Consider the following 27,713-nt stretch of genomic DNA (forward strand, 5'->3'; position numbering starts at 1 on the left):
ACAGCGTGGGTTTGCTTTGCACCAGTGAGTCATTGAGTGGAAGGAGGAGGGAGGGCAGCAGGAAAGAGGAAGCACAGAAGGATTCTAATCTTAAGACCAACTGAGCAGTCAGTGACACTGACATTCACACAGCTGGCATCTTCTTCACAACGCCACGGAATCGTCTCTGTACAACGAGGTACACAATGTTGTATCGTAGCCAAAGTCTTATACCTTACTATACAGAACTTCAAGGTTTCAACATAAGGCATGGTGTCACTTTGTAATCTCAGTTTTTTTCCCTCTCTGTACTGCAGAATTTGGACAAATTAGCTTTGCCTTTAATGTCTCTTTTTTGCTGTGGGTCAAATTACATTTGAAGCTCCAAACAAGGGCAATATCCTTGTGAAAACATAGTACTCACCATGAGATAATGTTCAGTGCGCTCCTAACCTTGACCTGCATGTCCTCATTAGACAGCAGGAATGGATGGTTAACATGCTTTGGTGTCTACTTATGATTCTTGCACCTACAACTTAGATAATTTAACAAAAATACATTAAACTTGAACTTCCTGGGACTGGGAATATAATGTCTCTGCATGGTCTAGCAAAATGGGTCGAAGCTACACATTTGGAGACATAACTTTTAGCAGGATCTGTGGGTCCCAGAGTGGAACCAATCATCATACACAAAATCTGTCACACCTATAAGGTTAAAACATTCAGCCCGCAGGCCAACACAGGAGTATACTTGCACCCCTCACCCCAACTCTATGAACCTATATTTTCCTGAAGCCTTAGGCTGTCCCATTAATGAAATGGAATGTTAACATTGAAAATCACAACAAATAGACAAACCCAATAATCACCATTTTTCATAAGGCAAAAACACCAAAAATCTTCACTGAGGTATTTCAGGTTACTGGTTATGCAAATATTGTTGTAGTTCAGATCAAATAACACAACAGCAATGTCTAAAGTATTGTTAGCGTGAAACAATGTTAAAATGTTGACGTATTTGAATAGATTACCTCTTTTTATGAAACAATAAAGGTACTCCATAATTGATGTTTTGGCCTTATGAAAAATGGTGATTATTGGGTTTGTCTATTTGTTGTGTGAAAACAGGTAGCGAATCCCAAAATTTTCAATGTTAACATTCCATTTCATTAATGGGACAGTCTAAGGCAGGGGTCACCAACCCTGTTCCTGGAGGGCACTGGCCCTGCATGTTTTCTAACTCTCCCTGATCCACTCCCAGACAATTAACTCTATCAGGTGAGCTCAGCCAATCAACAGCTGGAAGACACCAATTTACAAAAACAGGTGTGACTTGAGTAGGTTGATGTGGAAAACATAAAGGGCGGGGGCTCTCCAGGAACAGGGTTGGTGACCCCTGCTTGGTGACTTCATCATCACTCAACCACAAATACTGACCATTATGAGCTTTTGTTCAAATCTGTATCTCAGGGGTCACCAACCCTGTTCCTGGAGAGCCCCCGCCCTTTATGTTTTCCACATCAACCTACTCAAGTCACACCTGTTTTTGTAAATTGGTGTCTTCCAGCTGTTGATTGGCTGAACTCACTGGATCAGGGAGAGTTACAAAACAACCAGGGCAGGTGCCCTCCAGGAACAGGGTTGGTGCCCCCTGGTCTAAGGCTTCAAAAAAAATATACAGGTTCATAGATTTGTGGGGGGTGCACGTATACCCATGTTGGCCCGCGGACTAATTGGAGGTGGTCTCTAAAACTGTGAGAGAACTAAAGCATGTTGACAGAGGGAGGCAGTGACACTGTGTAAAAACACGTCCGGATCAACACATCTGGTCTGAAATGACGGGACAGATTAATACATGTATGTATTGTCAGCTGAACATGTTCATGTGACATTCTTCTCTTTATTGCTGTGTATTTGTGACCATCAGTCACATAAAAACAAAACAAAATAAAAAAAACAGATTAAGATGAAGAAGCTGGTGGGACAGGACGCTGGTGGCGAGTCTAACAGTGTCTGACAACCAGCAACAGATTTTATAGTTCAGTTTTTGGAACATGTGTTTGGCAGTAAAACAGGAATTTAAAAAATGATATTGTCAGCTCACTAATAGCTAGACACAGATTTTGTTGAAGAAGAATAATTAAGTCCTTTATAGGCACTGCAGCCTAACGGTGCCGGTGCTTATCCCTGAATTCTGACGTGTGATGCCAGGGACACCAGTCCATCACAGGCTACTTTCCCTGCAAAGGCCAGTACCAATTTACAGCTGAGTGGAATGGGATGATACAAATGAAGGATCCAAAGACACAGACAGGTAGCATGATCATAAATCAAGTCCAGAGAGCCCAACTCCTTATCCCACTGATCTACATGCTATCTGTGCACGGGCTTTGTTGCCTTAATTCAAAAGTAATGTGCTAAAACTGGCATCAATTTGTGGATTAAACTACACTCTGTCACATATCCATGTAAATTGTTGAAATGAAAATGAATGAAATTTATTTCAGCAACACAGCACAGTCACAGCGTATCAAAACAAAACCGGAACAAAACCAAAATTTGCACTGTGTCTGAAAGGGGGTGGGAAGAAGCAATTGTTGGGGGAAGAATTGCAAATTGTTCAAAAGAATATGCAAGTTCTTCAACAAATACAAGTGAAGTATGTTTATAAGAGTCAAAACCAGGCTCTTATTGTGGTGCTGTCAAAGTTGTGTTAATAGCAAAGATTTAGCTACATGACTGTTGCTAATGGATGTTTTTCCTTCCCTTTTTCCTCTTCCTGTTCTCTGCAGATTACTCAAGGATTATTCTCCAATTCAATGAACTGGACCGAGAAACAACACATCGTGACAAGAGTGTGTTTACAAAATGGCAAAAATGGAGACACTTTCCTAATGTCCGCCACTAAATCTCCCTTTATATTTCCATTTCCTAATCCCACTTTACACTCTCAATCAACAATCATTCTATTTCAGCAATGGACAGGTACTTTACCTTTCCTTGAACCTGTCAGCAGCCCATCAAGGTTTAGCAATCATGCCTGGTAGTTCTGGGACCTTGTAGACTTCCCCAATCCTCACCATCTCCCCTTTGTCATTCCTCTTTGAGCCAACAAAGAACGTCATTAAAAGAATGGAAGTCCGTGAATCAACTGATACCGGGCAGAAATACCCAAATAAGGAACACATGAAGGAGAAGGGGCCTCTGCAAAGAAAGTGGGCATCCGAACCCTCTGCCACCACCAAACGAAGTACTTTTGCCGACCCAGGAGCAAAGCATCGTGAGAGTTTCCCATGTGGTGGATCAGCACCCCAACAGAAATACACGCTAACAGTAAATTCTGGAAAGCTGCCATCAGGACCCTCTGCCGTTGGGGCCATTGGAGGCCCGTCATCTCAAGATCCTCAAGGGCCCTTTGCTCAGGTGTTCCAGAGGGGGTACCCCTACCAGCTGGGCCTCCCTTATCCTCAGCACCCGCAAACTGAGCGATTACTCTCAGGAGCAAAACCCCAACCAGGCCTGGACCCTCACGCCTGGCCATTTGCGGGGCAGCTGCCCTCAGAAGACCTGTACCCTGTGGTACACCCATGTCACACACACCCACACGGTACTGCAGCAGTTAGGTTTCCTCGGCAAAAATCTCCTAGTTTACCCAGTTCCTTTGGAAATTATTCTCAGTCGGGCCCTGAGCCGGGAGAGGAAGGCTATGGCAAAAAAGATCAAAAGCCAAAAAAGCCTGGAAAGTACATCTGTGACTTTTGTGGACGTGCCTGTGCCAAGCCCAGTGTTCTGAAGAAGCACATTCGCTCACATACTGGAGAAAGACCATATCCCTGCATACCCTGTGGCTTCTCCTTCAAAACAAAGAGCAACCTTTACAAGCATCGCAAGTCCCATGCTCACGCCATCAAGGCTGGACTTGTACCTTTTTCAGAGCTTGCAGTCATGCGCAGTGAGGAGATGGACCAAGCATCTCCTGTGGGCGAAGCAGAAGTCCATTCAGATGGGGAGCAAAGCACTGACACAGATGAGGAAGGCATGGAGGGTTCCACCATGCTGACGGACAAAGAAAGCGCTGTTGCTCAGATTTCCTTTGAGGCCGACAAGAATACAGGTCATTCTCTCTGACTAAGTTACAATATGAAATGTAGATTCTGTCACTATAAAGTGCAAAAATAACCAAACATATTTTAAAGTTGTGTGTCTGGTTTTCATGGTATCATTTGCATACTCTGACAAATGTTTCTCATTGCTATGGTGAAAAATATACTTTTATTGTATTTTCTTGTGCAATACCTGATGTAATTCAAAATCATTAGTTTCTATTAATGTTCACCATGGTGCAACCTGTTATCTTACTATACAGGTGGTGTAGAACCAGCATATGCAGACTCAGCTGAAGAGCTGTCCATGGTATCCGTGAAAGTGCCTATCCTCATTGTCCCCAAGCGTGGAGGAGTGCCCTCCACAGGGGCAGAGTACCCACACTTTCCAGACATAAAGGGTTCACGCCACATGTTGGCAACACACGCTGGTGGGATTGGACATTCAATGGATGACTCCCCCACCATCAAACAACGCCTAGCACTAAGACTGACTGAGAAGAAAGTCCAAGATCCTGACTCCGCAACAACCCAGTCCCTAAACCTCCTCAGTCCTCATAGCAAGGGCAGCACAGACTCTGGCTACTTTTCACGTTCTGAGAGTGCAGAGCAGCAAATCAGCCCCCCAAATAGCAATGTCAAATCATACGAGGAGATTATGTTTGGTCGGACATGGTACTACAGACCCAACTCCAGATCAAGACACTCTATTCCAGTGGGCATGGCTGGGGCTGACCCCACCAATTTGGCTAACTTAAAGCAATCTGGTACTATTTTAGATATGGGAAAGATAGCAGAGGATCCGGTATGTTTCAGAGGCAATGTAGGAATCTCTGGAAATCCCAAGCAGTACCCAACAGGTCCTTGTCAGAGTAATACAGGACTTTTAGAACCTCCTTCAGATTCTGGACATCTTTTCAGGAGCAACTCTATGCCAACTTCCTCGCCTCCAAACCTCAGCGTCCCCCCAGGAATTCGAGGTAGCCACTCCTTTGATGAGATGATGACACCAGATGATGTGTTTTATCCAGCAGGGCTACGCAGGCTCAGAAGACAAGCTGCTTTTGAGCATTCAGCCAATGAAGCTCAAGTAGGAGAGGCTGAGGGCTATGTACACATGCCCAAGAATTTAGCCCAACCTTCCGGAATAAAAATAGGCGAGCATAGCCAAGGAGTTCCAGAACACATTTCCTACAGCTCATATGGTACTAAAGTCAGCATGCCAGAAATAGCTCCAAGAAAAAGGAGGAAAGAGAAAAGCGAAGGTGATGAGGAGGACAGCCCTGGACACTGTGATAGTAGCTGCAGTGGTTCAGTAGAGATGAGTGGGGACTATGAGTTCAAACAGGGCCACGTTGATGGATCTAGAGCCACCCCAACAGGGAAGGGCTCGTTACACAGTGCTCACAGTCAGTCGGACAGCTTTGATACTTGTGCCAGTATGTGCTCAGAGGACATTGCACTGTTCCCAGACGCTGACAGCAGAAAAGCAGCTGGGAATGTCATATCAGTTATCCAGCACACCAACTCCCTCAGCCGGCCAAACTCCTTTGAGAAATCAGAATCCTTTGAGCAATTAGGACATCAGCCGACAGAAAGAGCTCTATTGAGCCAGCAGTCAGAACACTCAGATACTGAGATCTTTGAGGATGCCCTGAGTCCCGAGTCAGCCCTGCTGAGGACAGAGAGCATGGAGCAGCAGCCGCAGAGCGACAGTGATCTGGCCTCCATCTCCTCTTCCTCAACAGCACCCTCACCTGGCCAACCATACCACATCCCACATAAACTGGTCCGTCAACCCAACATCCAGGTACCTGAAATCAGGGTGACGGAGGAACCAGACAAGCCTGATAAAGATACAGAACCTCGGATGACAAAAGAAGCAGAGAAACAGCAGCAGCAGCAGCATGGGGTGGAGGAGTTCCAGCTGCCTCAGAGGAGTGACACGCTTTCACAGATGCCATCAGAGAAACTCCCGCCAAAGAAAAAGAGGCTTCGCTTGGCGGACATGGAGCACTCATCTGGGGAATCAAGTTTTGAGTCAACCTGTACCAGCCTGTCTCGCAGCCCAAGCCAAGAGAGCAACCTGTCCCATTCCTCCTCCTTCTCCATGTCTTTTGACAGAGATGAAGGTCTCAAGCCTGTATCCCCCACCAAACAGGTAGACCGTTATTTAATAATTTAACATATCTGCACCACCCAACTACTTTCATCTAAATTTGTACAAATTAAGACAAATCCTATGTGTGATCATGACCCAGGATGAGCTGACTGCTGGAGGTGGAGTTAAGCAATCGGAGTTCCTGACAGTGCCTGGCAGTGGTCATTCCAGCCACTACCAGCAGAGAGAGATGAGGAGATCTTCATCAGAACAGGCCCCCTGCAAAGTGCCAACCGAGCTGCCTGAAATGCGCAGCAAATCTTTTGACTTTGGCAGCTTGTCCTCCTCCAGACAAGGAGAACTATACTCCAGTGCTTCAGCAATGAAGGAGCGCCGGCGTGGATATCTTGTCCGACAGGTATCACAGAAAGTTCAACACCTTTGTGTGTCTTAACAAAACATGGACGAGAACTAGATTGGTAGATTCAATGACGACAAGTAAATGTTACTTTGATGGTTGACAACAAAATGACTGATTTGTGAAACCTCAGCAAAATTTTATAACACTTGCTGCCTCTCACAACCGCAGCCTCATTCCTTTAAACTACGCCTGTCCAACCGTGTCACTACACCTCTTCAGTTTACAGGGCAGTTACATTCCCTGATGTATGGAAATGGAATTCCAAAACCAAATCAGTTAATTTGCACATATTGTGGATTCCTTTGCAGGAACAAGAGGTGTGTAAAGGACCAAATAAAAAATTTGATAAATTTGGAGCCACTCAGTTTCAGCAATAATGTGAAGCCTGTGCGGGAGCAAAATGATTTCACTGCTTTCGTATGATGCTTTAGTTTGTTGAAATTCAACACAGTCACGGCGACGCCCGACCACAATCAGAAGGTATTTTAACAACATCTTAACGTCTATCACATATCATAAGCAAAGTGTTGAAAACTGAGGAAGCTTTCATGTTCACATAATCAGGTTTTGTCAAATCTTGTTCGACTGGAGTACAAAGTGTTCATTCTGTCACCTGCAACACGACATTCAGCAAATGCTAATTATTAAAGTATCATTTCATGAGCCAACATGTCTAACTGGATTTTTTCAACAAGTCAAAAAGAGCTGGTGATCTTGAGTATATAAAATTATCCCACTAACAAGTGATTAACTTGTTTACCGTATGAGCCAAACAATAACCAGAAGAAGAACAGGAGCCAGAAGAACACACGTAGTACATCACTAAACTGCTGCCACCGTCAATTCAGAAAAACAGATAAAGAATGTCACATCATTAATGGACCAAAGGCTGCAGCAACGCTAAGAATTTGAAAAAGGTAATGCATCACAAATTTTTCCCCCGGACGTGGCTACAGGTAGGAGATATTTCCACATATGCACAGTGACAAAATGCATGACGCTCAGAGGGGCTCTGACGGGTTTTGTTTTGGTGTTTTAAAGCGCTTCATTTGTTAAAGATGTTCAACATTAGCTTCCTCTATTTCCCTTGGTGGAAGAATAGTGTTACCTTAGCTCACAGCAACACCAGCAGGATGTGCTCCTTAAGTCAGAGTACGGGACAAGATGTTTGAGGAAGAATAATTATTCTTCACAAAAGATTTTTTTTTTTTTATGTTTTCTTTATTTGGGATCATTATACGAAAAAAATGTACAGTGGTCAAGAGTCACATTCATTTTTACATCTGATCTATGAGAAACAAACGACATAGTATGGAGGATAATTTACTTACTTGAGGTCAATTTTGTAAAGTATACATTGTGATAACCCCAATGTGGCCAGCAAAATGATTCCTGCCCTTATTTACAGCTCTGCTTCATCTCTGGTAATTAAGTACTGCAGTACATAGTTAATACTGTGTATAATTAAGTCTGGAGAATGTTCCCTGTATGACTGACCACCGACTGGCCTGTTATATTCCATTTTCTGAGAGTCTGCTGTTTGGATGTCTTGAGGCGTTTGGACTCTACATGCCTGCGGTTATTCAGCTGAAACATGTCTGTCTTTGCATGTTTGACTGTTCTTCCTTGTATTTAGTTTTATTTGTGCATCTGCATAAAGTTAGACCTTACGCTTGTAAAGCATCTTGCAGCAGGTTAAACATACAGTCAGCAGTAGTTTGACCATCTCGTCACGCTCTTCGTCTCTCTCTTACGTGAATATTTGACAGGCGTCACTCAGTGTTTATCCAGAGGCTGTTGCACAGGAGCCACCAGGTGCCGAGATGTCAGTCAAACAGGAGAGTCTGGAACAAGGGGTGTGGCCCGGCACAACAGGACCCGCCCACGGCACCAGTGATGTAACCAGCAAAGCAAAGAGAGTCAGCAGTAACAGCGTTGGTAAGCATCCGATTGTGTTTTCATGTTATCACGTGAAAACAGGATCTCATTCTGGGACACTGGTTAGGGAACACCCAGATATACTCCTCCAGGGTGTAAAATCCTAATTAAGGACAACCTGATGTTCACAGTAGTTACAGGTGACCACCACAAACAAATGAGATGGTTTTTTTTTTTTTCTTTTTAGGTGAAAGGTAGGCACATATTGTATTTATAGTTATTCATTCATATTAGATGTTTAGCAGCTTTTCATAATATTTTTAAGGTTTCAGTCCCATCGACTGCATTTTCATAGATGAGTGACATCCTTAGGATAGTGTTAGATGCTTGATACTTGATAGGATATTTTTATGAAAATTTTCTACTGATACCATGAGACCATATTTGCCCACAACTACTAATATCAGAGCTCTTTCTTACACCTGCACCCAAACACACAGAAAATCTGTTATGGATCCCAAAGCCGCCCCCCCCCCCCCCCACACACACACATTTTCATTAAGGGAAAAGCAGCAAAAGCACAAGATGATGCATATATTGAAACATTTTTTTTTAAATCCAGGTCAGAATCAGCAGCTCCTCCAACATGTCCTGCAGCAGAGCATCAGCGAGGACAGTCTACAGGATGAGCCGGTCTGCAGCAGGTGAGCAGACCTTCCTCCAACATCTTAAGAAATGTCAGAAGAGGAAAATTCAATTAAAAGGGCCAATAGGCACGACAGCCTGAATCTAATCTGGTAAACTTTGATGGACCAGATCTTATGTACAGTAATATCCCTTCAACGTGTCTGTCACCTGTTGGATGGTTGGTGTGTGTTGGATTGATGGTGGATTAGGAGCAGGTGTGACTGTCAATGGGACATCATTTCTGCACAGAAAAATGTACCAAGTCAGGAAAGTGAACAGTTGTTCACTGACTGATTGACAGGAATTACATCCTAACACTGTGGTAACACGTCCACACAATTCTGCAGAAAAGATTCTTAATCACTGTAGGCATAAAAGGAAAAGAAAGTGAGGCAAGTGGTTGAGTGAGGAACAGACAGTATGGAGTCTGTGAGAGATGGAGAGCTTCCACACAGAAATGTACTAAATCACAGAAATAAAAAATGATTATCTTAGTATTTCATAGTAGTTTCTTACATAATAAAACTCCAACAACAGGTTCACAACTCAACACAACCCTGTGGAAAGGATTCAGCATAAATGCAGAGGAAGCAGACACTTCTTCCTTCTCTCTCTGTCTCTCTAAACATACACATCTATGGCTTTGAAGTCACATGCAGCTTGGAAGTAGCTTCTCAGTTTTGTTTCATTACCAAAGCCCATGTGAGGTGGCCACCAAGGCCGCTGTTGCTCCCCCCAGCCCCGTGTTTTTTTAAACCCCCCAGAGGAAGGTAATGATTTTGCACCATTTATTTGTCTGGCAGCAAGGATTATTCAGAAGCAGAGGAGTCAGTTTTTTGTTTCGTTTCTCCATTTCAATTTTTCATTCTCATAAAATTTGGTGAAAAAGTAAAAAGTAGATGGAGGATATTTTCTGAAATCGTTTTAATCTGGGGTGTTTTGGTCAGAGTATGTACTCAGAGAGTGCTGCTGTTGTTGTCATATGTAAACTATGTGCCAGGTGTCACTTTGATCACTTATCTAATATCAAACTTCTTCTGCAGCAGGTCCCAGCAGCACCGTCTTCAGGCTCAGGGCTCCTCGTCTGAGGGAGAATATCTGGTTCAGGAGGTTATGAACAAGGAAGTATTTCGGCAGTACCAGAGCAGCCCGCCTTTCCTTTCGTTCCAGCAGCCAGGTCTCTTCTGGAGCCACGAGGCTCCCCGGCAGCAGTTGACTTTGCAGACACAACAGCAACTCCAAAAACTCCACATCAGATCACCAAGCAACCTACCGGCACAGTCACACCAGCAACAGCAACTCCATGATCAGCAGCCACATGATCAAAAGTCCGAATCTCTACCGTCTTTCTCTTCTCGTGACTCTCCAGGCTGCCCGCAACAGCGGGGACACTTCAGCTCCAGCACCTCCTCCATGCTGCTGCAGCAGGTCCAGCCCGTCTTTGCCACCCAAAACCTGAATTCTCATGCCTCTGTCCCAGGAATGCTGGTTCCTGTGAGGATCCAAACTCATGTGCCGTCCTTTGGGAGTGTTATGTACACCAGTGTTAGTCAGCTGATAGCTAGCCATGGCAGCAGCCTACATGGAAGTTCAGTTCCTCGAGGCAGAGCTAGCAGCAGCAGCACGCCTCACTCAGTTGTTATCGGAGGAAGCACGAGCAGTTTTAACCTATCACACTTTCTGGGACAAACCGATGAGACAATGTTGCAATACCCACTCTGGAAAGGTCCAGATTCTCTCCCAGAGCAACGCCTAAACACAGGGATCCCACTGTCAATAACATCAGGTACCGTTTCCACCGCTGATGCCTCGGGGTCTGGAGCTGGAAGCAGCAAGCGTATGCTGTCCCCTGCCAGCTCTCTGGAGCTCTTCATTGAGACCAAGCAACAGAAACGTGTCAAGGAGGAGAAGATGTATGGACAGATTGTGAAGGAAATGAGTGCTGTGGAGCTGGGTGGAACAGAAAGCAGCAATAATCTTAAGGAGGAGCAGCGAAGTCCACGGGTCCCTCTGAAGAGTGAAGACTCTGTGGACGATTCTGAGAGGATGAACTCATCTCCTCCATTAAATGATTTCCCCATCGCCATCAAGATAGCTGTTCCAGTCCGGTCCTCTGCCCCCCACCCCCCTGATGTAGCTCAAGCTGAGAGCTTTACTCCTCCTCTGCAGATCCTCACAGACCGCTCCCCGGTTTCAAGTGGTCGGGACTCCCCAGAGGAGCTCGACGTGGACGACTCAACGCCTGAGCCCAACTCCAGCTCCCAGTCCAGGGCCTCATCCAAGGAACTGGAAGAAGCTGACAGCATGAGGCAATCAACATCGAGCAAAACCACTGACAGCCGGCGACTGCAGCAAGCTGCCAACAAGAGCGCGGTTTTATCCAGAGCTGTGGATCAAACTCTGCTGCTCACAGAGGTGGCCGATGGACAGCAGGTTTTCCAGTTTCCAAGCCTGCGCACCACAAGCAGGGTCAACTGGTGTTTCCTGAACTACACTAAACCCAACAGCACTCAGGCTACCCCCAGAAATTCTGTCTACAGCTCATGGTGTGTTAGTTCCTACAACCCAAATCCCCTGAACCTCAGTACCAAGGCTGCACTGGCCCTGCTTAGGTCCAAACAAAGGACAAACTCCAACTTAATTTATATGATGGCTGCCATGTCTCCTCCCAGCTCGGGAAAACTGGTGTCGTCTGTGGCCTGGAAGCTGAGCTTTGATCAGGTATGACGATTCATCCTCTCAGGCTTTTGATGAGGTCTATGGCAGTGGTTTTCAAACTGTGAGGTGCGCCACCCTCGGGGGCGCCAGAGATTTTTGGGGGGCGCAAGGGATGGGTATCGAGAATCGTTAAGAAATTATTCGATCCACTGGCATCAGGAGTCTTTTTGCTTAACGATTCCCTTATTGGTTTTTGAGGGTGTTTGTTGGGAAAATGATCATTTCTCTACGTTGATTACAGACCCGCTGCAGGGTCTGTACTCAACCGCTTCTGCAGCGGCTGTTCTTGAACCAATAAAGCAGTGCTCCAATCCGCTGCTTCATTGGTTCTTTGCTTTGCTGCTCTTCAGAAGCAGTAACTCTGCTTCTTAAATCCGCTCAAAGCCATTAAAATGTCAATCAGGAGTCACTTTTGTGCGGATTAAAGTCACTAACTGACACTCTTGTCTTGTTGCAAGAAAGAAATGAGAATCGTCCTCCGTTCCATTCGCACAGCTCCAAACACTGCGCCGCATCTCTGCCGAGTCAAGTTAGAGTCTGGCTGGAATTAATAACTTCAAAGTGAATCACTGTTTAAAATAAAATGAAACCTCTTTCCAAACGCTGGAACACAGACAACAAACTACATTTTTTCTTCCCAAAATGAGACGTCCTGTGTTCATGAATGACACTGATGCTGACGTGCAGCTCAGAGGTACGGAGTTAGATTTGTGCCATTAATGTGTGAAAGGAGACGCTTTTGAGAAAAACTACAGATTTTGTTTATTTTTAATTTATGTCCAGAGTTTAAGGACTGTGACAGACTGGCGTCCAGTCCAGGGTGAACCCGCCTCGCGCTCTATGACTGCTGGGATGGGCTCCAGCCCCCCGCGACCCTTAATTGGACTAAGTGGTTGAAGATGAATGTGGGTGTTTGAGGATCCAGTGACTAAATTCATATTTATTTACTTTAGGACGCAATAAAATGTTGTTGACATAGAAAACCTGTAAAGCCGACTTTTAGTACACAGAAAATTCACAAGAGGTATTGATAACGGAATCGGATCGGTAAAATCAATCAATAAAATCAATACGGGCCTGGACCGACCGACTGCCATCCAGGACCCGAGGCAGTCCTGGGGTGTCCTGGATGTAGTGCGCATGCTCCCAGACTCACCTCGACTTCATGAAGAAGCCTGAATATTTTGGACTTGATGTCATAAACCAATAAAAAGATGGTGTCCAGACTGAAATCTAAACAGAATCCATGCTGTGGAATGTGTCATTTTCTTTCATTATTCTTCTCCAGCTGAAACCAGAGCTGATGCCGGTAGAACCAAGTAAACTTGGGAGGAAGATGAAGGGAGTGGCATCATGGGAGCATTCAAATGAGGAGCAGACGGAGAAGGAGGCGTCTGTCAAACAACCTCCCACTGAGCCGACCCGCATCAAGATCTTCGAAGGCGGGTTCGTTCAGCTCACACAGCCTATTCCAGCGTTCACCTTCTGTCACATGACACGCTGCGGCGACAGGTAGCACTTCAGGTTTGAGTTAAACATTTATGACCTTCACATTTACCTTTCAAGGTCACCCAAGATCAAAGGTCATGTGACCAATGCAAAGGTGATTCAAGCCTCAAATTAGTGTTTAACAGTCATTCCAGCATGTTCTTTCCAAATTACATCAAAAGTTATTTGACTTACACACACACACACACACACACACACACACACCTCTAAAAACAATACTCCACATGCACGACTGTGCACAGGTGTCATTACAAACTATGTGACTTTCTGCAGCACTTTGCACTTCAGTGGATTTTAGAAACCTGGTTGATGTTGCGTGTTTGGCTCACAGCTGACTATTTTGGACACCACTTTCCTCACAACAAGGGTCAGTAACGTGTGAGGTTTTTTAATCATCCTCGGATGCACCCAGTGACTCACTGCCTCCTTCTACATCACACAGGCCTGCTCAGGTGACATGATCAGACCCCAGCTGGTCCCTGATCAGTGAGAAGCTTTTCCAGCCTATTCTGAGCAGTGCAGCTGAACACATCACAAGCCAACGACTGGCTGCAAATGAACGTTGACTCTCATCATCCTCTTTCTCGCACAACGCTGAGATCATTGCAAAGCATTCTTCAGGAGAGAGTTTGGTCATTTTGTCAAGACTCAAGGCTCAGCCAGACTTAGAATTCTTCCAAGTTTGATGCGACTGAAGGATCAGTTCTTGACTTTTAAATTGTGACATGGAGCATTTTTCAACATGATGAGCAATTTCACAAAAATAACTTAACTGATGGTGATGAAAGGTCCCAGAAATCACATGAAATCCATGAAGAAATACAGCAGAAAATGTAATATTCCAGGATTGTTTGACCGTGGTGGTGTACGCTCTAAAGAGGCCAGTTCATGGAGTGAAACTTACTTTTCACATTGAAAGTCCGTCAGTGTGAGACATTCCTGCACTGACATAATGTTTTATGGTCCGACAACAAAGCCAGCATCACCACGGTGACTGAATGGAACAGATGTGCACGTGCACACGCATGCTGAGTTACCAAATGCAGCAGACAGCGAAGTAATTCTCTGCCGATCCCACAGGACTCTTAAGGAGCAGTAAGTGGATAAAACACATAGAGCGACGTGCACGTCAGGCCTGGAACAGAACACCAGCCGGGTTCTCCACACTCAGGATCTGTAGGAGAGGAATCCATTCACTCTGGCACAGGATGTGAATACTTTGCAGACTTTCATGAACATCTCGTTGCCCTTTGGAAAGAGAATCTGCATTATGATTTTACCGTGTGCCGCAAATAAAATAAAGCAAAATAATCATGGTAATTCATTTCCATAACTGGCCGCAGCTGTGTAAACGTCTGGACCCAGACGAGCCTTCAGAGGTATTTCCCACTCTGCGGTGCAGGCGAGAGGCGCGTTTGGCCCGGCCGGCGCGCACAGATCGCTGGACAGAGCCGATATTTGACCTGCTTTATAATATGAGGCGCTGAGCCTCATATTACCTCCAGACAGCACAGGAAAAGACACACAAATGTGATTTCCTCCTCTGGAAACAATCCTGTATGAGATGTTTTGTGGCTGAGCTCAGACAGATAAAATTCACCATCATCAGAGTGCGGTTGGCGAGAATTTTATCCCCTTTTACCCATTCAGGATTAAACAGACAACAAGTGATGGTGACGTTTAACAACAAAAACCTTGTATAAGAATGTGAGAGCTCACAGCCGCTCACTGACAAAAACCCATTTCAGCCTTTTTTACGCACCAACAACAGTCTCAGAACAAAACCAGGTCAGACTTGCTGACCTCTGACCTCTCTGCTGACAACACAGCCACCTGACACAATATGGATTTTAATACAATCATGCAAGTCAATTTTAATTTTGCCATGTAAGAGACTTTTGTAGGCTTGAAATCGATCCCAAAATGTTGCTGAATTGCTGGCAAACTGTTTTCGACTGCGGCTCAGCTCGACATGAACACTTTCACATGTGTGAGTAAATATTCAGTAAGAACTCTGAACTCATATATGGAGAAATAAACATCCCACAATGAAATGAGATGTGTGATGGCTTAAAGGTGCAGAAAAATAAGGTGGTTACAGTTTGAAGAAGGTTAGGAAGAGAAGGATGGAAGGAAATAAGGACCAAAAAGGACACAAGGAAGGAATCAAAAAACAGTGATGAGTCAAGTTGAAGGAAAGAAACAAACAAGAAAGAAAGTACAGAAGGAGAGGATCATGAACAAACCAAAAGATATTAAGAAGGAAAGTTGAAGAGAAGCAGTGGACAACAGCAGGAGTGTGGGCTTGAAAGAGTTCAGGATGTAGGACTGTGCAAAAGGTTTAAGCAGCATAGATTTTTGTAAAATACTGTTTTTGACCCCCTCAATCAGTGAAATAAAAACATTAAACATGATCTCTCTCTGACACACAGACACACACACGCACACACACACACACACACACACACACACACACACACACACACACACACACACACACACACTTCCTCCTCCATTTATTAAAGAAACTAATCAGTTATCATGATCCTTGCATGTTGTCCGTGGGGATCCACAGGCTCTTAGAGTGGGTTGTGTTTATAAAATAGGTAGCTGACATTTTTCAAGGGTGGTAATAAATTAAGCAAAGAGTTGGAATGTCATGTGAGTCCAGAAAGTTTTTAGAACCTTAGAGCGCAACCGTTTTTAGAAGAGGAACTCACCCCTTTTATTTCCTGTTAATTATGTAATTTTTTCATGTTAATTTACTATCTTAATGTATTTATAAATGGTTTAGGTTCTTGTTATCATACACATTATTATTACCGTTATTATTATTACTTCTATTTTGTTATTTGATTTTTAAATGGACCACAATGGAAATAAGTGTTTTCACTTTCTTGTGTCATCTGTGTATTTTTAACGCATTTACAATTATATTATGTACTTACATTGAACTTACTAAATAAAATCATGCACATATACACAGTTTTAATATACTGCCCCCTGCTGGAATAGTGTGTTAGTTCAGAATGTAATTAGCAACGTTAGTTAATATCTGTAGTTTATCCAAAAACATTAGTCCTATCATCCTTGGCCCAAAATACATAAGCACACCAAACAGCAAATGTCAGCTGTCCATAGTTTGTTTGTGATGGAGGTTGTACACGGGCTCACACGGAGAGCTTTTTGCCTTCTCTGCATTATATATCTATGAAGATTTTAGACATTTGTTATTTGTGTTTTCTTACAGGTACAAATCCAACGAGGACTACATTTACGTCCGAGGTCGTGGTCGTGGGAAATACATCTGTGAGGAGTGTGGCATCCGCTGTAAGAAACCCAGCATGCTGAAGAAACACATCCGGACACACACTGACCTCCGGCCCTACGTCTGCAAGTTCTGCAACTTTGCCTTCAAGACCAAAGGTATCCATTTTTTCTGTTTGAGGTTTTGCTCTTTTCATAAGTCGCAACCTTCAAGAGCTGATGACTGCAGCTTTAAAATTTTCTTTGAAACATTCACAAAATGTGCTAAGTCATAATGATGCATCAAATTGCTACAGTCACTTGGACTGATTGGCAAAAGACAACAGAGGACAACAAATGAACAAAAAATTAAGGAATGTTGGTAATTTTAGTCAATTTCAAGTCTGCTATGAAACAACAAAAAATAGTGGAGATTTTGGATGAGCAAAGAATTAAATCAGCTGTCAGAACTGTGAAACTATGTCACGTTATTAATGCAGCTCCAAATTAATTCAAGATCTTAAATGATCATAAATGGTACCATGTCATCTAAAAACAAGAATCATCAGGAGAGGACATGTCCCCCTGGTCCCCACAAATCAGTACTACAGAGTGTGGGGGAATCACCCAATTACACCCTTGTGCTAAATATGAATGACTGAAGCTGTTAAGTCTACAAACACCTGGAGGCCACAGTGGAAAAACCATGTACACACATAAAGCGGCATATGGACAGTCAAATATATTAGACACTAAAAGAGCCCGGTAGGAAAAAGGAGGAGTCACTTAGATAATTCCTTCTATAATGGAAAACAAAGTTTGGTTTTGAAAGTTCAGCATTTTTATCTATTTGGCTCTTTTCTTGCATTTTACAAACTTCATACGAAGATGTTGAATTGAGAAAAACAAAGACATGAACTGGCAAATTCCTGGCCCAGCCCAGGGTTAAATTCTGCACGGCCTGAACAGTGATGTCATCTGGTGTCTAGTCTGGACTTTTCAGTCAGTTTTATGTTGAGTCAATTTTAATGTGCTGTTGGCAGGTAATATAGTCTCTATGAGCCAAAATATGATTTTTCTACTCACTCACATAATTAATAAGCAAATTGGGTCACTGTTGCTATAGCAACCAAGTCCCCTATACCCAAATCTACTGTGTTTGGGCTCAAAGGCTTTGGAGATTTAGTGGCCAACGTTTGGACAGACGGCGCTGTCAACTATAATAACCGTTACATCATTAGAGCTCAGTGATTAGACATACAGATGTTTTCTCCTGCAGCTACACAGAGGATCATCCATCACATCACAAGTTGACTTGCTGATGTATTTATTAAAAACTCATCACCTGCCCCATCCACTGGCAGACCTTTACTTTAAAATATCATGTGCATGCCTAAAACAGATCATTTTGTCATTAAGTTGTATAATGTAGAAACAATATAGAATTTGAGTCATTTTGTGGTTGGTGCTGGTTACTAGTTCAACCGGTTGACAGTCATTACATGTGCTTGTGTTGTAGGAAACTTGACCAAACACATGAAGTCGAAAGCTCACATGAAAAAGTGTCTGGAATTGGGAGTGTCCATGTCTTCTATTGAGGATGCCGACGCAGACGACACAGGTATGTCTTCAGAGGGACAAAGAGGACACATTCACTTGGTCTTCAATCGTCTTTTTAAAAAACAAACAAACAAAAAAACACCAAATTAAAAAACAAAATCTTGAGTATCATACAGTAGTGTTCAGAATAATAGTTGTGCTATGTGACTAAAAAGATTAATCCAGGTTTTGAGTATATTTCTTCTTGTTACATGGGAAACAAGGTACCAGTAGATTCAGTAGATTCTCACAAATCCAACAAGACCAAGCATTCATGATATGCACACTCTTAAGGCTATGAAATAATAGTAGTGTGGCATTCAGTCAGTGAGTTTGTCAGTTTTGTGGAACAAACAGGTGTGAATCAGGTGTCCCCTATTTAAGGATGAAGCCAGCACCTGTTGAACATGCTTTTCTCTTTGAAAGCCTGAGGAAAATGGGACGTTCAAGACATTGTTCAGAAGAACAGCGTAGTTTGATTAAAAAGTTGATTGAAGAGGGGAAAACTTATACGCAGGTGCAAAAAATTATAGGCTGTTCATCTACAATGATCTCCAATGCTTTAAAATGGACAAAAAAAAACAGACGCGTGGAAGAAAACGGAAAACAACCATCAAAATGGATAGAAGAATAACCAGAATGGCAAAGGCTCACCCATTGATCAGCTCCAGGATGATCAAAGACAGTCTGGATGTTGTGTGGGCCGCTGAAGAGGAGGTACTGCTGGCCCACCACCACCAGAGGGCGCCCTGCCTGGAGTGCGGGCTCCAGGCACCAGAGGGCGCCGCCGCCCCACAGGAGCAGCCTCGGTAACAGCTGTCACCCATCACCTGAGACAGCTGACGGCAATCATCAGTGGGGTATATCAGCAGGACGGCATCTCCACCTCATCGCCGAGATATCGTTCTTACCGGAGAGGTAACGTATTGACGCAACAGAGTGTATCTTTTTGGATTGAGCTAGGTATTTGGATTACTGTTCCAACGAGAGGTGGAGGTAACTTTCCTGCTGTTCGGAGTCCTGGGTGCAAACGCGCCCCCATCTGACTGTACTTTGTTTCCTCGCCAGCAGTACCAGGTCCGACACGCGGAGGCAGTGGCCACCTGGGAGTTCGGGACTTGGCGGCTCCAGTATTCCCGGGGTCCTGTGGCGGAGGAAGCCGTGTGGTACCGGTCTTACCTTGGAGAGGCGTCTCCTATCTTCGAGCCTGCCCACACGACACTTTTGTGAATTGACTGTTGTCCATTTCTGTGATTGGTTGTATTCGTTGTGCACATTCACAACAGTAAAGCGTTGTTATTTGACTTACTCCATTGTCCGTTCATTTGCGCCCCCTGTTGTGGGTCCGTGTTCCTACACTTTCCCAACACTGGAGTTACCTATAAGTGCTGTGACAGTTAGAAGACACCTGTGTGAAGGTAATTTATTTGCAAGAATCCCTCGCAAAGTCCCTCTGTTAAATAAAAGACGTGCAGAAGAGGTTACAATCTGCCAAAGAACACATCAACTGGCCTAAAGAGAAATGGAGGAATATTTTGTGGACCCGATGAGAGTAAAATTGTTCTTTTTGGGTCCAAGGGCCGCAGACAGTTTGTGAGACGACCCCCAAACTCTGAATTCAAGCCACAGTTCACAGTGAAGACAGTGAAGCATGGTGGTGCAAGCATCATGATATGGGCATGTTTCTCCTACTATGGTGTTGGGCCTATATATCACATACCAGGTATCATGGATCAGTTTGGATATGTCAAAATACTTGAAGAGGTCATGTTGCCTTATGCTGAAGAGGACATGCCCTTGAAATGGGTGTTTCAACAAGACAATGACCCCAAGCACACTAGTAAACAAGCAAAATCTTGGTTCCAAACCAACAAAATTAATGCCTCGCAGATGTGAAGAAATCATGAAAAACTGTGGTTATACAACTAAATACTAGTTTAGTGATTCACAGGATTGTTAAAAAAGCAGTTTGAACATAATAGTTTTGAGTTTGTAACGTCAACAGCAGATGCTACTATTATTGTGAACACCCCCTTTTCTACTTTTTTTTACTAATAGCCCAATTTCATAGCCTTAAGAGTGTGCATATCATGAATGCTTGGTCTTGTTGAATTTGTGAGAATCTACTGAATCTACTGGTACCTTGTTTCCCATGTAACAATAAGAAATATACTCAAAACCTGGATTAATCTTTTTAGTCACATAGCACTACTATTATTCTGAACACTACTGTACATCTTTCAAATAGGCTCTAAATAAAAATATACACATAAAAAAAGGTTTTCAGGCAAATTTGAGTCCAACCTTCATCAGACTTTATACCAAAGCCTTTGGGGGGGGGTATTGTTATAGTCTCATAGACAATAACCCCCCCCTAAAAACTACATACAACCAAAGACATAAAAATAAATAAAATAATACAAAAAAAAAAAACTGAGGGAAAGCAGCGTTTTTGTGCAGATAACCTGTGTTTAAAGTGAGATTAGATCACGTTTGGACTGGTGTAAACTTCATGCTTTACTACTTATGGTCAGGAAAAAAAACCCCTCTGTCTTCAAAAATGGCCTTTTTGTTATTCTGACAGTGTCACTGTCTAATAAAAGCTGGCTGCCAATGCGGCTGCAAGAGCTTCTGTAAAATCAGATTTGGCCGTTTTCCATCCACGCTGACGATTGAAATAACTGTTTTATTGTCCTTTGTTTTTTTATGGGTTTGAGTTGGTGGGAATGTGGTTTTACATCCACACTCCTCCTGTTTCCACAATTTAACACAAAAGACTTCACTCAGCTTCTCTTCGCTGACCCGTCATCTTCACTCTCACACATCTCACCACTTTTTTAAAAACCAATGCCTAATTTCATCATTTTGTTACTTTTCCTTGCTGCTTTAGAACACAGAATTACAGCCCAAATCTACAATTTCAAAAATGAAGTCAGATTATTTTGTTTGAAAAATGTAATGTCACAAAGACACTCTGAGGAAAATTATAACATTATGAATCATGATAAGAAAAAGAGTCGATATTATTACTGTGAATGATGAATTATATTTTAGAAAACTTGCTGAACGTTACTTTATTCACATTCTTAGAACATGACAGTTAATATGTGAAGACTTTATTTGTCCCTCGAGCCTTCTGAATTTATTCATCAGCTTTCAGTCCTGCTGTTGGTTTTTGACTAAAACTAATCTGCCTGATCAGTTTGTTCACTGCTGTGTAAAAATAAAAGGAACAGCTTTGGGACGTCTTTATAAATGCTGTTCCGTTACCTCACACCCTCACGACACCACTGAAAATCACGCAGACACAAAACGAGATGCACGTCGTTAGCGGTGGCGCCGCCACGTGGGGCTGTCTGTTGACTGTGTACGGTTGAACTGTAGACGGGTTGTTGTTGCTGGTATATGATGCAAACACGTTGCGGTCAGACAGTATGAGGGCACCAAGTCTGCGCCTGACCACAGCTCAGTTTTAGATGACCACGCCCACATCAGTATAAGTGGCTTTGTGCTATGTTTCTTTCTTCATCCAGTAAACCGTTCAGTTCATAATGTGACAGGAAGTGACTGATGGAGCTGCTGGTCTTTCTGATACTGTTAAAAAATAAGATAAAAATGTTCAACTTTCTTGCAGACGTGGGCGAGCGGGCGTGTGAGAAGCTTCAGAGATGTGCCATGGCAGAACACCAGTTCTCAGACGCCGATGACTCGGATGGTGGCGAGGAAGACGCTGATGATGTAGACGATGAGGATGATGAAGAGGATGACTATGACGGGGACTCCACTCCAAAGACTCGCTCACGCTCCACCAGCCCTCAACCTTACAGCCGACCCTCGCTGTCAATCACAGCCGTCGCTGACTCTCAAACTCCACCCTCTAGCCACGAGCCGTCTCAACAACTGACATCTGACATATTGGGCCACGCCCACAAACCACCACTGTTTGGCTACTTCACCACTGTGCCGAGCATCCAAATTACACCACTGGCTCCACCCAGTGACCAAACCCAGGCACAATATCAGCACAGCCTACAGGGGGCGCTGGGTAACAGGCTGCTGGTGCCTCCTTCATCCATCATGGATGAAGACCTCTCTGTCCCTTTATTGGACCAGTCCTCCCCCTCCTCCCGCCTGTCCTCCCCAGGACTGGACCACTCCAGCTGTCCATCTCCTATCTCCCCCGCCTCCTCACCTTCATCCCGCCGATACCTCTCCCCACGTCGTGACCTGTCACCTCGGCCAGGTCACATTTCGCCTCGGCGTGAAATCTCCCCTCTACGACACATTTCCCCTAAAAGGGAGCTGGTGGGATGTCGGCGAGACCTGTCCCCCAGGAGGGAGCTGTCTTCTCGGGGACACCTCTCACTGCTGTCCCCTCTTTCTCGAGCCACATCTCCCGGAGGGCGGGACTACAAACGTGACCTCTCACCACGAGGCCGCCACAAGGGCGTGATCCGACCCGTGTCACCTCGCCGAGGATTCCACCAACACCTCCGCCACCTAAGGTCAGCTGAGGGAGGGTCACATGACCTTCTGCTGTTATTTTGTGAACTTTTTCTTGTTTATGTGTTAACATTTGAGGTCTGACCTGGAAATTAAATTTTGGGTCGATCCATAAAATTGGGCAGAACGATGAACATTTCTGAACACTTATAGTCAGCAGAGTTAAATGTGATGTTACTTTAACTCTCAGCCCGCAGAGCGGCGCTCGTGGCCTGAGGCTCGGCCCCCAGACTGGGTTACTGCCAGGTCAGAAAGAACCGGGTCCTGCTGGACGGCACAGAACCAGCACAGAGACTGAGATGGTATGAGACAAGCTCATCTTTTTTGTTTTTTGACATTGACTTATGAACCAATTTCTCTACATGTTCAAATCCATTTTAGTTTATGTAGTGATAATTATTTTGTTTTCTCATTTAAATAATAAAGAGTTTCAGTTAGAGTACAAGGCGTAAATCTTAAAATATTAGTGGTGCATCTATATTCCCCAACTTTTTTTTCCACAGGAACGTCATCTCGGTTTGCACTTAAAGGGGGAACGGAAAGAGGGCAGTCACCACGGTAACCAGTCCAGCCCACCACCTCCGGTGCTGTTCAGTCATCTCCCGCTCCACTCTCAGCTCCAGGTAACGTATCACCTGCACACTTCATTTACTTTACTTTAACACATTCACTTTCTTCTCTTTTATGTTCTTCATATAACTTCATTTTCTTTAGTGGTGTTACAGGATAATTACTACAACCCCAAGTCAGAAGATGTTGGGATGGTAGAGAAAACACTATATATATATATATATATATATATATAAAACTGCAGTGATTCTTACATTTACTTTGACTTCTGTTTCACTGCAGCCAATACAATCCAGAGTTCACCAGAAAAAAATCTAAAATATGAATTATCTTTGATTCACACGGTCTGCAATGAAATAAAAGTCAAAGTAAATGGAATCTGTCATACAGCCTCAGCTTCTTTTGGTCTGGTCTTGAATTATTTTATTTCACAGATTGATTCATTTATAATATGTACATTAAAAAAAATATATCAACATTGTTGCTTTAGGTGCGCTCGCCGTTCCCGATGATCCCTATTGGAGGGATCCAGATGGTGCACTCCATCCCTGTGTCCTTCACCTCCCCTCTGAGCCAGGAGGGGGCACTGCAGAAGAGCACATCAGAGGAGTCCACAAACAGTGATGTCACATCGTCACATTTCACCTCATTTGCTAAGGCGGGAGGACAAGGAAGCCCAGGGAGAGTTGAGACAATAAGGAAGGAGCTGTTTCCTCACATCAGCCCACGACAGGAGACAATGTCATCCAACGAAGGAGGCGGAGCTAGGCAAGAGCAGGAAGATGGCATTCGGACCTGCACCAAGGCCATTGCCTCGCTCTGCATCGACACCGGTGAGCTCATCGAGGGAGACGGCGGTGCTTCTTCCTCATCTGCTTCAGCACCAGAGTCCCAACAACAACGCCATCCCCCATCCGTCCCCACGTCTCCGCAGTCCCCCCAGCACTCCCCATCGCCTCCCGAGGGTCCGAGCATTCAGCACTTTACCCTGCGCTCCTCGTCCTCTGCTCCCCCGTCCCCTCACCCGTCTACTCCAGGATCACAAGGCCTCCAACTCACCGCAGTGTCCAAACTAGGCTCCGCCCCATACGTCAGTGTCCCGGAGGAGAGAGAGAAGGAGGCAGAAAGCACACAGAGAGGCAAAGACGACTCATAGAAAAAGGAGTTTTTAAAATAGGGAAGACGTGCAACAGAGGAAATAACGACATTTGCACATGAACTCATTTTATTGTAAAAGCACTTCAAACCACAGAGGTTTAGGAACACGGTGCAAGACAACCATCTGAGATTTTTAGAGGAAATGGTACAAAAGTAAAAAAAAATGTACCTTTTCAAAAAATAAAACATTTTGAGGAAGGATCCACAATTTGAAGAAACCATAAAAAAAGAAAAGAAATCTCACAATAAAGTCACAAATATGAAGAAAAGTCATGATGTAACAATATGAGAATAAAGTCATAATCCTCTGAAGGAAACTGCTATCAAATTATTATCAGAATAGAATTATAGCAAATAGAGATACTCTCCATGTTTGAGGATGTCAAACTAATGCAGCTGTTGAATTTGTGATTTCATTCTCTAAAATCATCTCTGTATCCACAACTTAATTTTTTACTGTGATTATGATTTCTCTCCTCAATTATGTCACTCTGTCAATATATTTCTTGTAAATTTACAAAATTATGTTGTCATAATTATAAATATATTTTCATAGTACTGTTTTGAGTCATGTGTACCGTTGTGATTGACTGACCAGAAATATTCCTCTCAAAATCTCAGATTTTTAAAATTTTTTAAGGGTCAGTCTGAAGCCTTCAACTTAACAGATGTCAAACTTTAAATCAGTTCATGACAAATCAACCTTATGACACTTTAATCATGAGGGTGTAAACTTTCTTGTTCACATTTAAAAACGCAGGGTTACACGTGGACTGGACAGAAAACCAGCATGAGCTTGACCTCAGTCTGCGAGAACACCGACTCTGGTTTTGTATTTGTGGTACGACTTATGAAAAACAGGTCTATGTGTGTGCCTTTTCTTTACAGTTTTCTTTGTCCTACTTATTTTCTTATAAGCAGACAAAGCAGGAAGGTAAATGTAAATACAATACTATTACTTTTTTTTTTGCCTATCAGCTTTGTAAGGAATGCAATCCCCCAACGTCCTTCCCCCTCCTGTTTTTTGTTTTTTTAATGACACCTTAAATTTTCGATGTGAAGTTACGATATTACAGTTGCACTAAAACATATTTTTATATAAGTGAAATAAAAAAATGGCTTTGTGTACAGCAGCAGTTCTATAATACTATTTATTATTGTTACCATGTTTCATAAAGTGTACATGTTTTTCTTAAATGTTGTGGATGCCTTTTTAAAGCATGATGTTTTTGCTATCGCTGACATTATGGCGAGGATATGAACACTGTAATATGGCTTTATATGTTAAGACATATTTCTGTACGACTGGGTAATACTCAGACGTGTATACACATAGAAGTAATATTTACCTTGCATACACAGTATATCTGCACTTACACTTAGAGTAACATTCACAGTAAGGTTGTTTGCGTGTACATATTCTCTGCTGCTCTTTGCCCGTCTCTGCCTGACATCCCCCTGGGTTGTGGTGTTTTTGTTTCCTTTCTTTTTAAATCATTTTGACGAGGCAGATTCAGCATTAAACAAATTAACATACCTTGTTCTCAGTTTCACACTTGAATCCACTGATGTTTGCAGATGGATTTTCTGGAACATTTTTATTCATCAGAAACCTGAAAGAGGAAAACATTCCAGTTCATGTAAATATCCAGTGAACACTTTTAACATGGGCACCCACATACAGAGAGAGAGAGAGAGAGACAAAATAATTTCACCTCTTACATAATCTCATCTTTAACCTGATTAAAGGTTAAAGACGAGGCGCATTAATCAGCATCTATTCTGATCATAATCTACGAATCATTTGAAAATGACATTCTTGGGTTAAACTCTGAGGACTTGATGCTTTTTTTCTGATTGAAATCAGTGATGCTTGTAAAGGAAAGAGTGTGGAGCATTTAAAACACAACTTGGAGAAAAACAGTACAAATTAAGCCATCGTTGTTAACTGCAGCCATCAGTCCAACACACGTTATCTGTGAATATGATGACATGAATGTGAGTGGAGCTGAGGCTCCGTGTGAACTCACGTTTGTGGTCACTGGGTTTTGGATCCAGACATACACACCTGATTACTGCACCTTATCTTTTTTACAATCTTGGCTATGGAGGTTCCAGAAGTCTCTGCTCAGAGAATGAAGTGTTCTGGAAAAGAACGGCCGTGCCCTCTCAACACCAAAAACCACTGGCAGAACTGCTACATGAGCCTTCAGAGTCCATCCTCTGCTCATGGTGTTCACTTTTGTAGCTAAAAAATATATATATTTCACCAAAACTCTGCTCACCAGCAGATTTATTTGTTGCAAGGCAACAACAGCGTTGTTTAAAAATGCGAGCAGGAGACGAAGGTTCCTTTTGGGTGCTGCGGTTATTCAACAGTTTTTGGTTGGAGGCAGGCAGGACTCCCTGTGAATGTTTTATTGTATCGTTGTGTATTCGACCAGTATATCCTATACGTACGACTTTTTTATACTTTGATCCTTCTGTTATGTACACTTATGATGATAATGATGTCTCAAAAAGTTGCTCTTTCAAAGATATCAAAGCACAAGTCATTGTATAGAAAGAATACAAAAAAGAATGGAAAAAAGGTAAAGATGCATATAAAGGGTAAATTTTGTGATGGTGTTCTGTGGACAGTTACAACAAGGAATTGCCAGAGAAGTGGAAAAATGGATTGCTGTTTTTGAATAAATATGAATAATTTACGTATCACCTCAAGCTTGTTGTCACTGCTTTCAGGTGAACATTTATATTCTGGTTAATTTAAACAATCCCTCAGCTCCTTGATTATGATGCTGGAATGTTCGCTTTGATGAGAGAGGATCATTTGAATTCAGTGAGTGTTCTTCGTCTGGCTGCTGCTGCTGACAACGTGACATCAACACAGACAGATGACACGACACCAACACAAGTAGTGTTTGAGAGTCTGGATCCTACAGACTTATGACTCCGTGTCTCTGCACGTGTTATCTAAACCTCATCAGCCTTCAGGTTTGTGGTGTGATTCCAGCTGGTCGGTTGTTTCTAACTCTTTTCAAAGATGACATCACTAAATGTGACTAATGTTACACTATGAGCTGACCAAGTCCAAACACTTATGCAAATGGTTATAGCCAGCACTCAGCAGATATCTGAGGACTTAATATCTAAAGACAATGTTCACATTTTAACAGCGAGCAAAAGTCAACGTCTTTCTGTTGATAAGTGATACTGTTGCTCTTTTATTTCCTACTGGC

The 27,713-nt window shown here is 43.2% G+C and overlaps 1 protein-coding gene across 1 annotated transcript; it reads left to right on the forward strand.

Moving 5' to 3' along the window:
* On the forward strand, positions 1-27,193 carry hivep2a (HIVEP zinc finger 2a). Its single transcript, XM_034162460.1, has 14 exons — positions 1-178; positions 2,774-4,095; positions 4,348-6,245; positions 6,346-6,603; positions 8,376-8,544; positions 9,107-9,188; positions 10,215-11,892; positions 13,178-13,335; positions 16,649-16,824; positions 18,164-18,265; positions 21,878-22,748; positions 22,937-23,048; positions 23,250-23,369; positions 23,807-27,193. The coding sequence occupies exons 2-14, from the start codon at positions 3,114-3,116 to the stop codon at positions 24,470-24,472; spliced, it is 7,272 nt and encodes a 2,423-aa protein (XP_034018351.1). The 5' UTR covers positions 1-178; positions 2,774-3,113; the 3' UTR covers positions 24,473-27,193.
* Positions 27,194-27,713: the final 520 nt, after the last annotated feature.

This window comes from Thalassophryne amazonica, chromosome 21 (assembly GCF_902500255.1).
Source record: "Thalassophryne amazonica chromosome 21, fThaAma1.1, whole genome shotgun sequence".
Taxonomy (NCBI): Eukaryota; Metazoa; Chordata; class Actinopteri; order Batrachoidiformes; family Batrachoididae; genus Thalassophryne; species Thalassophryne amazonica.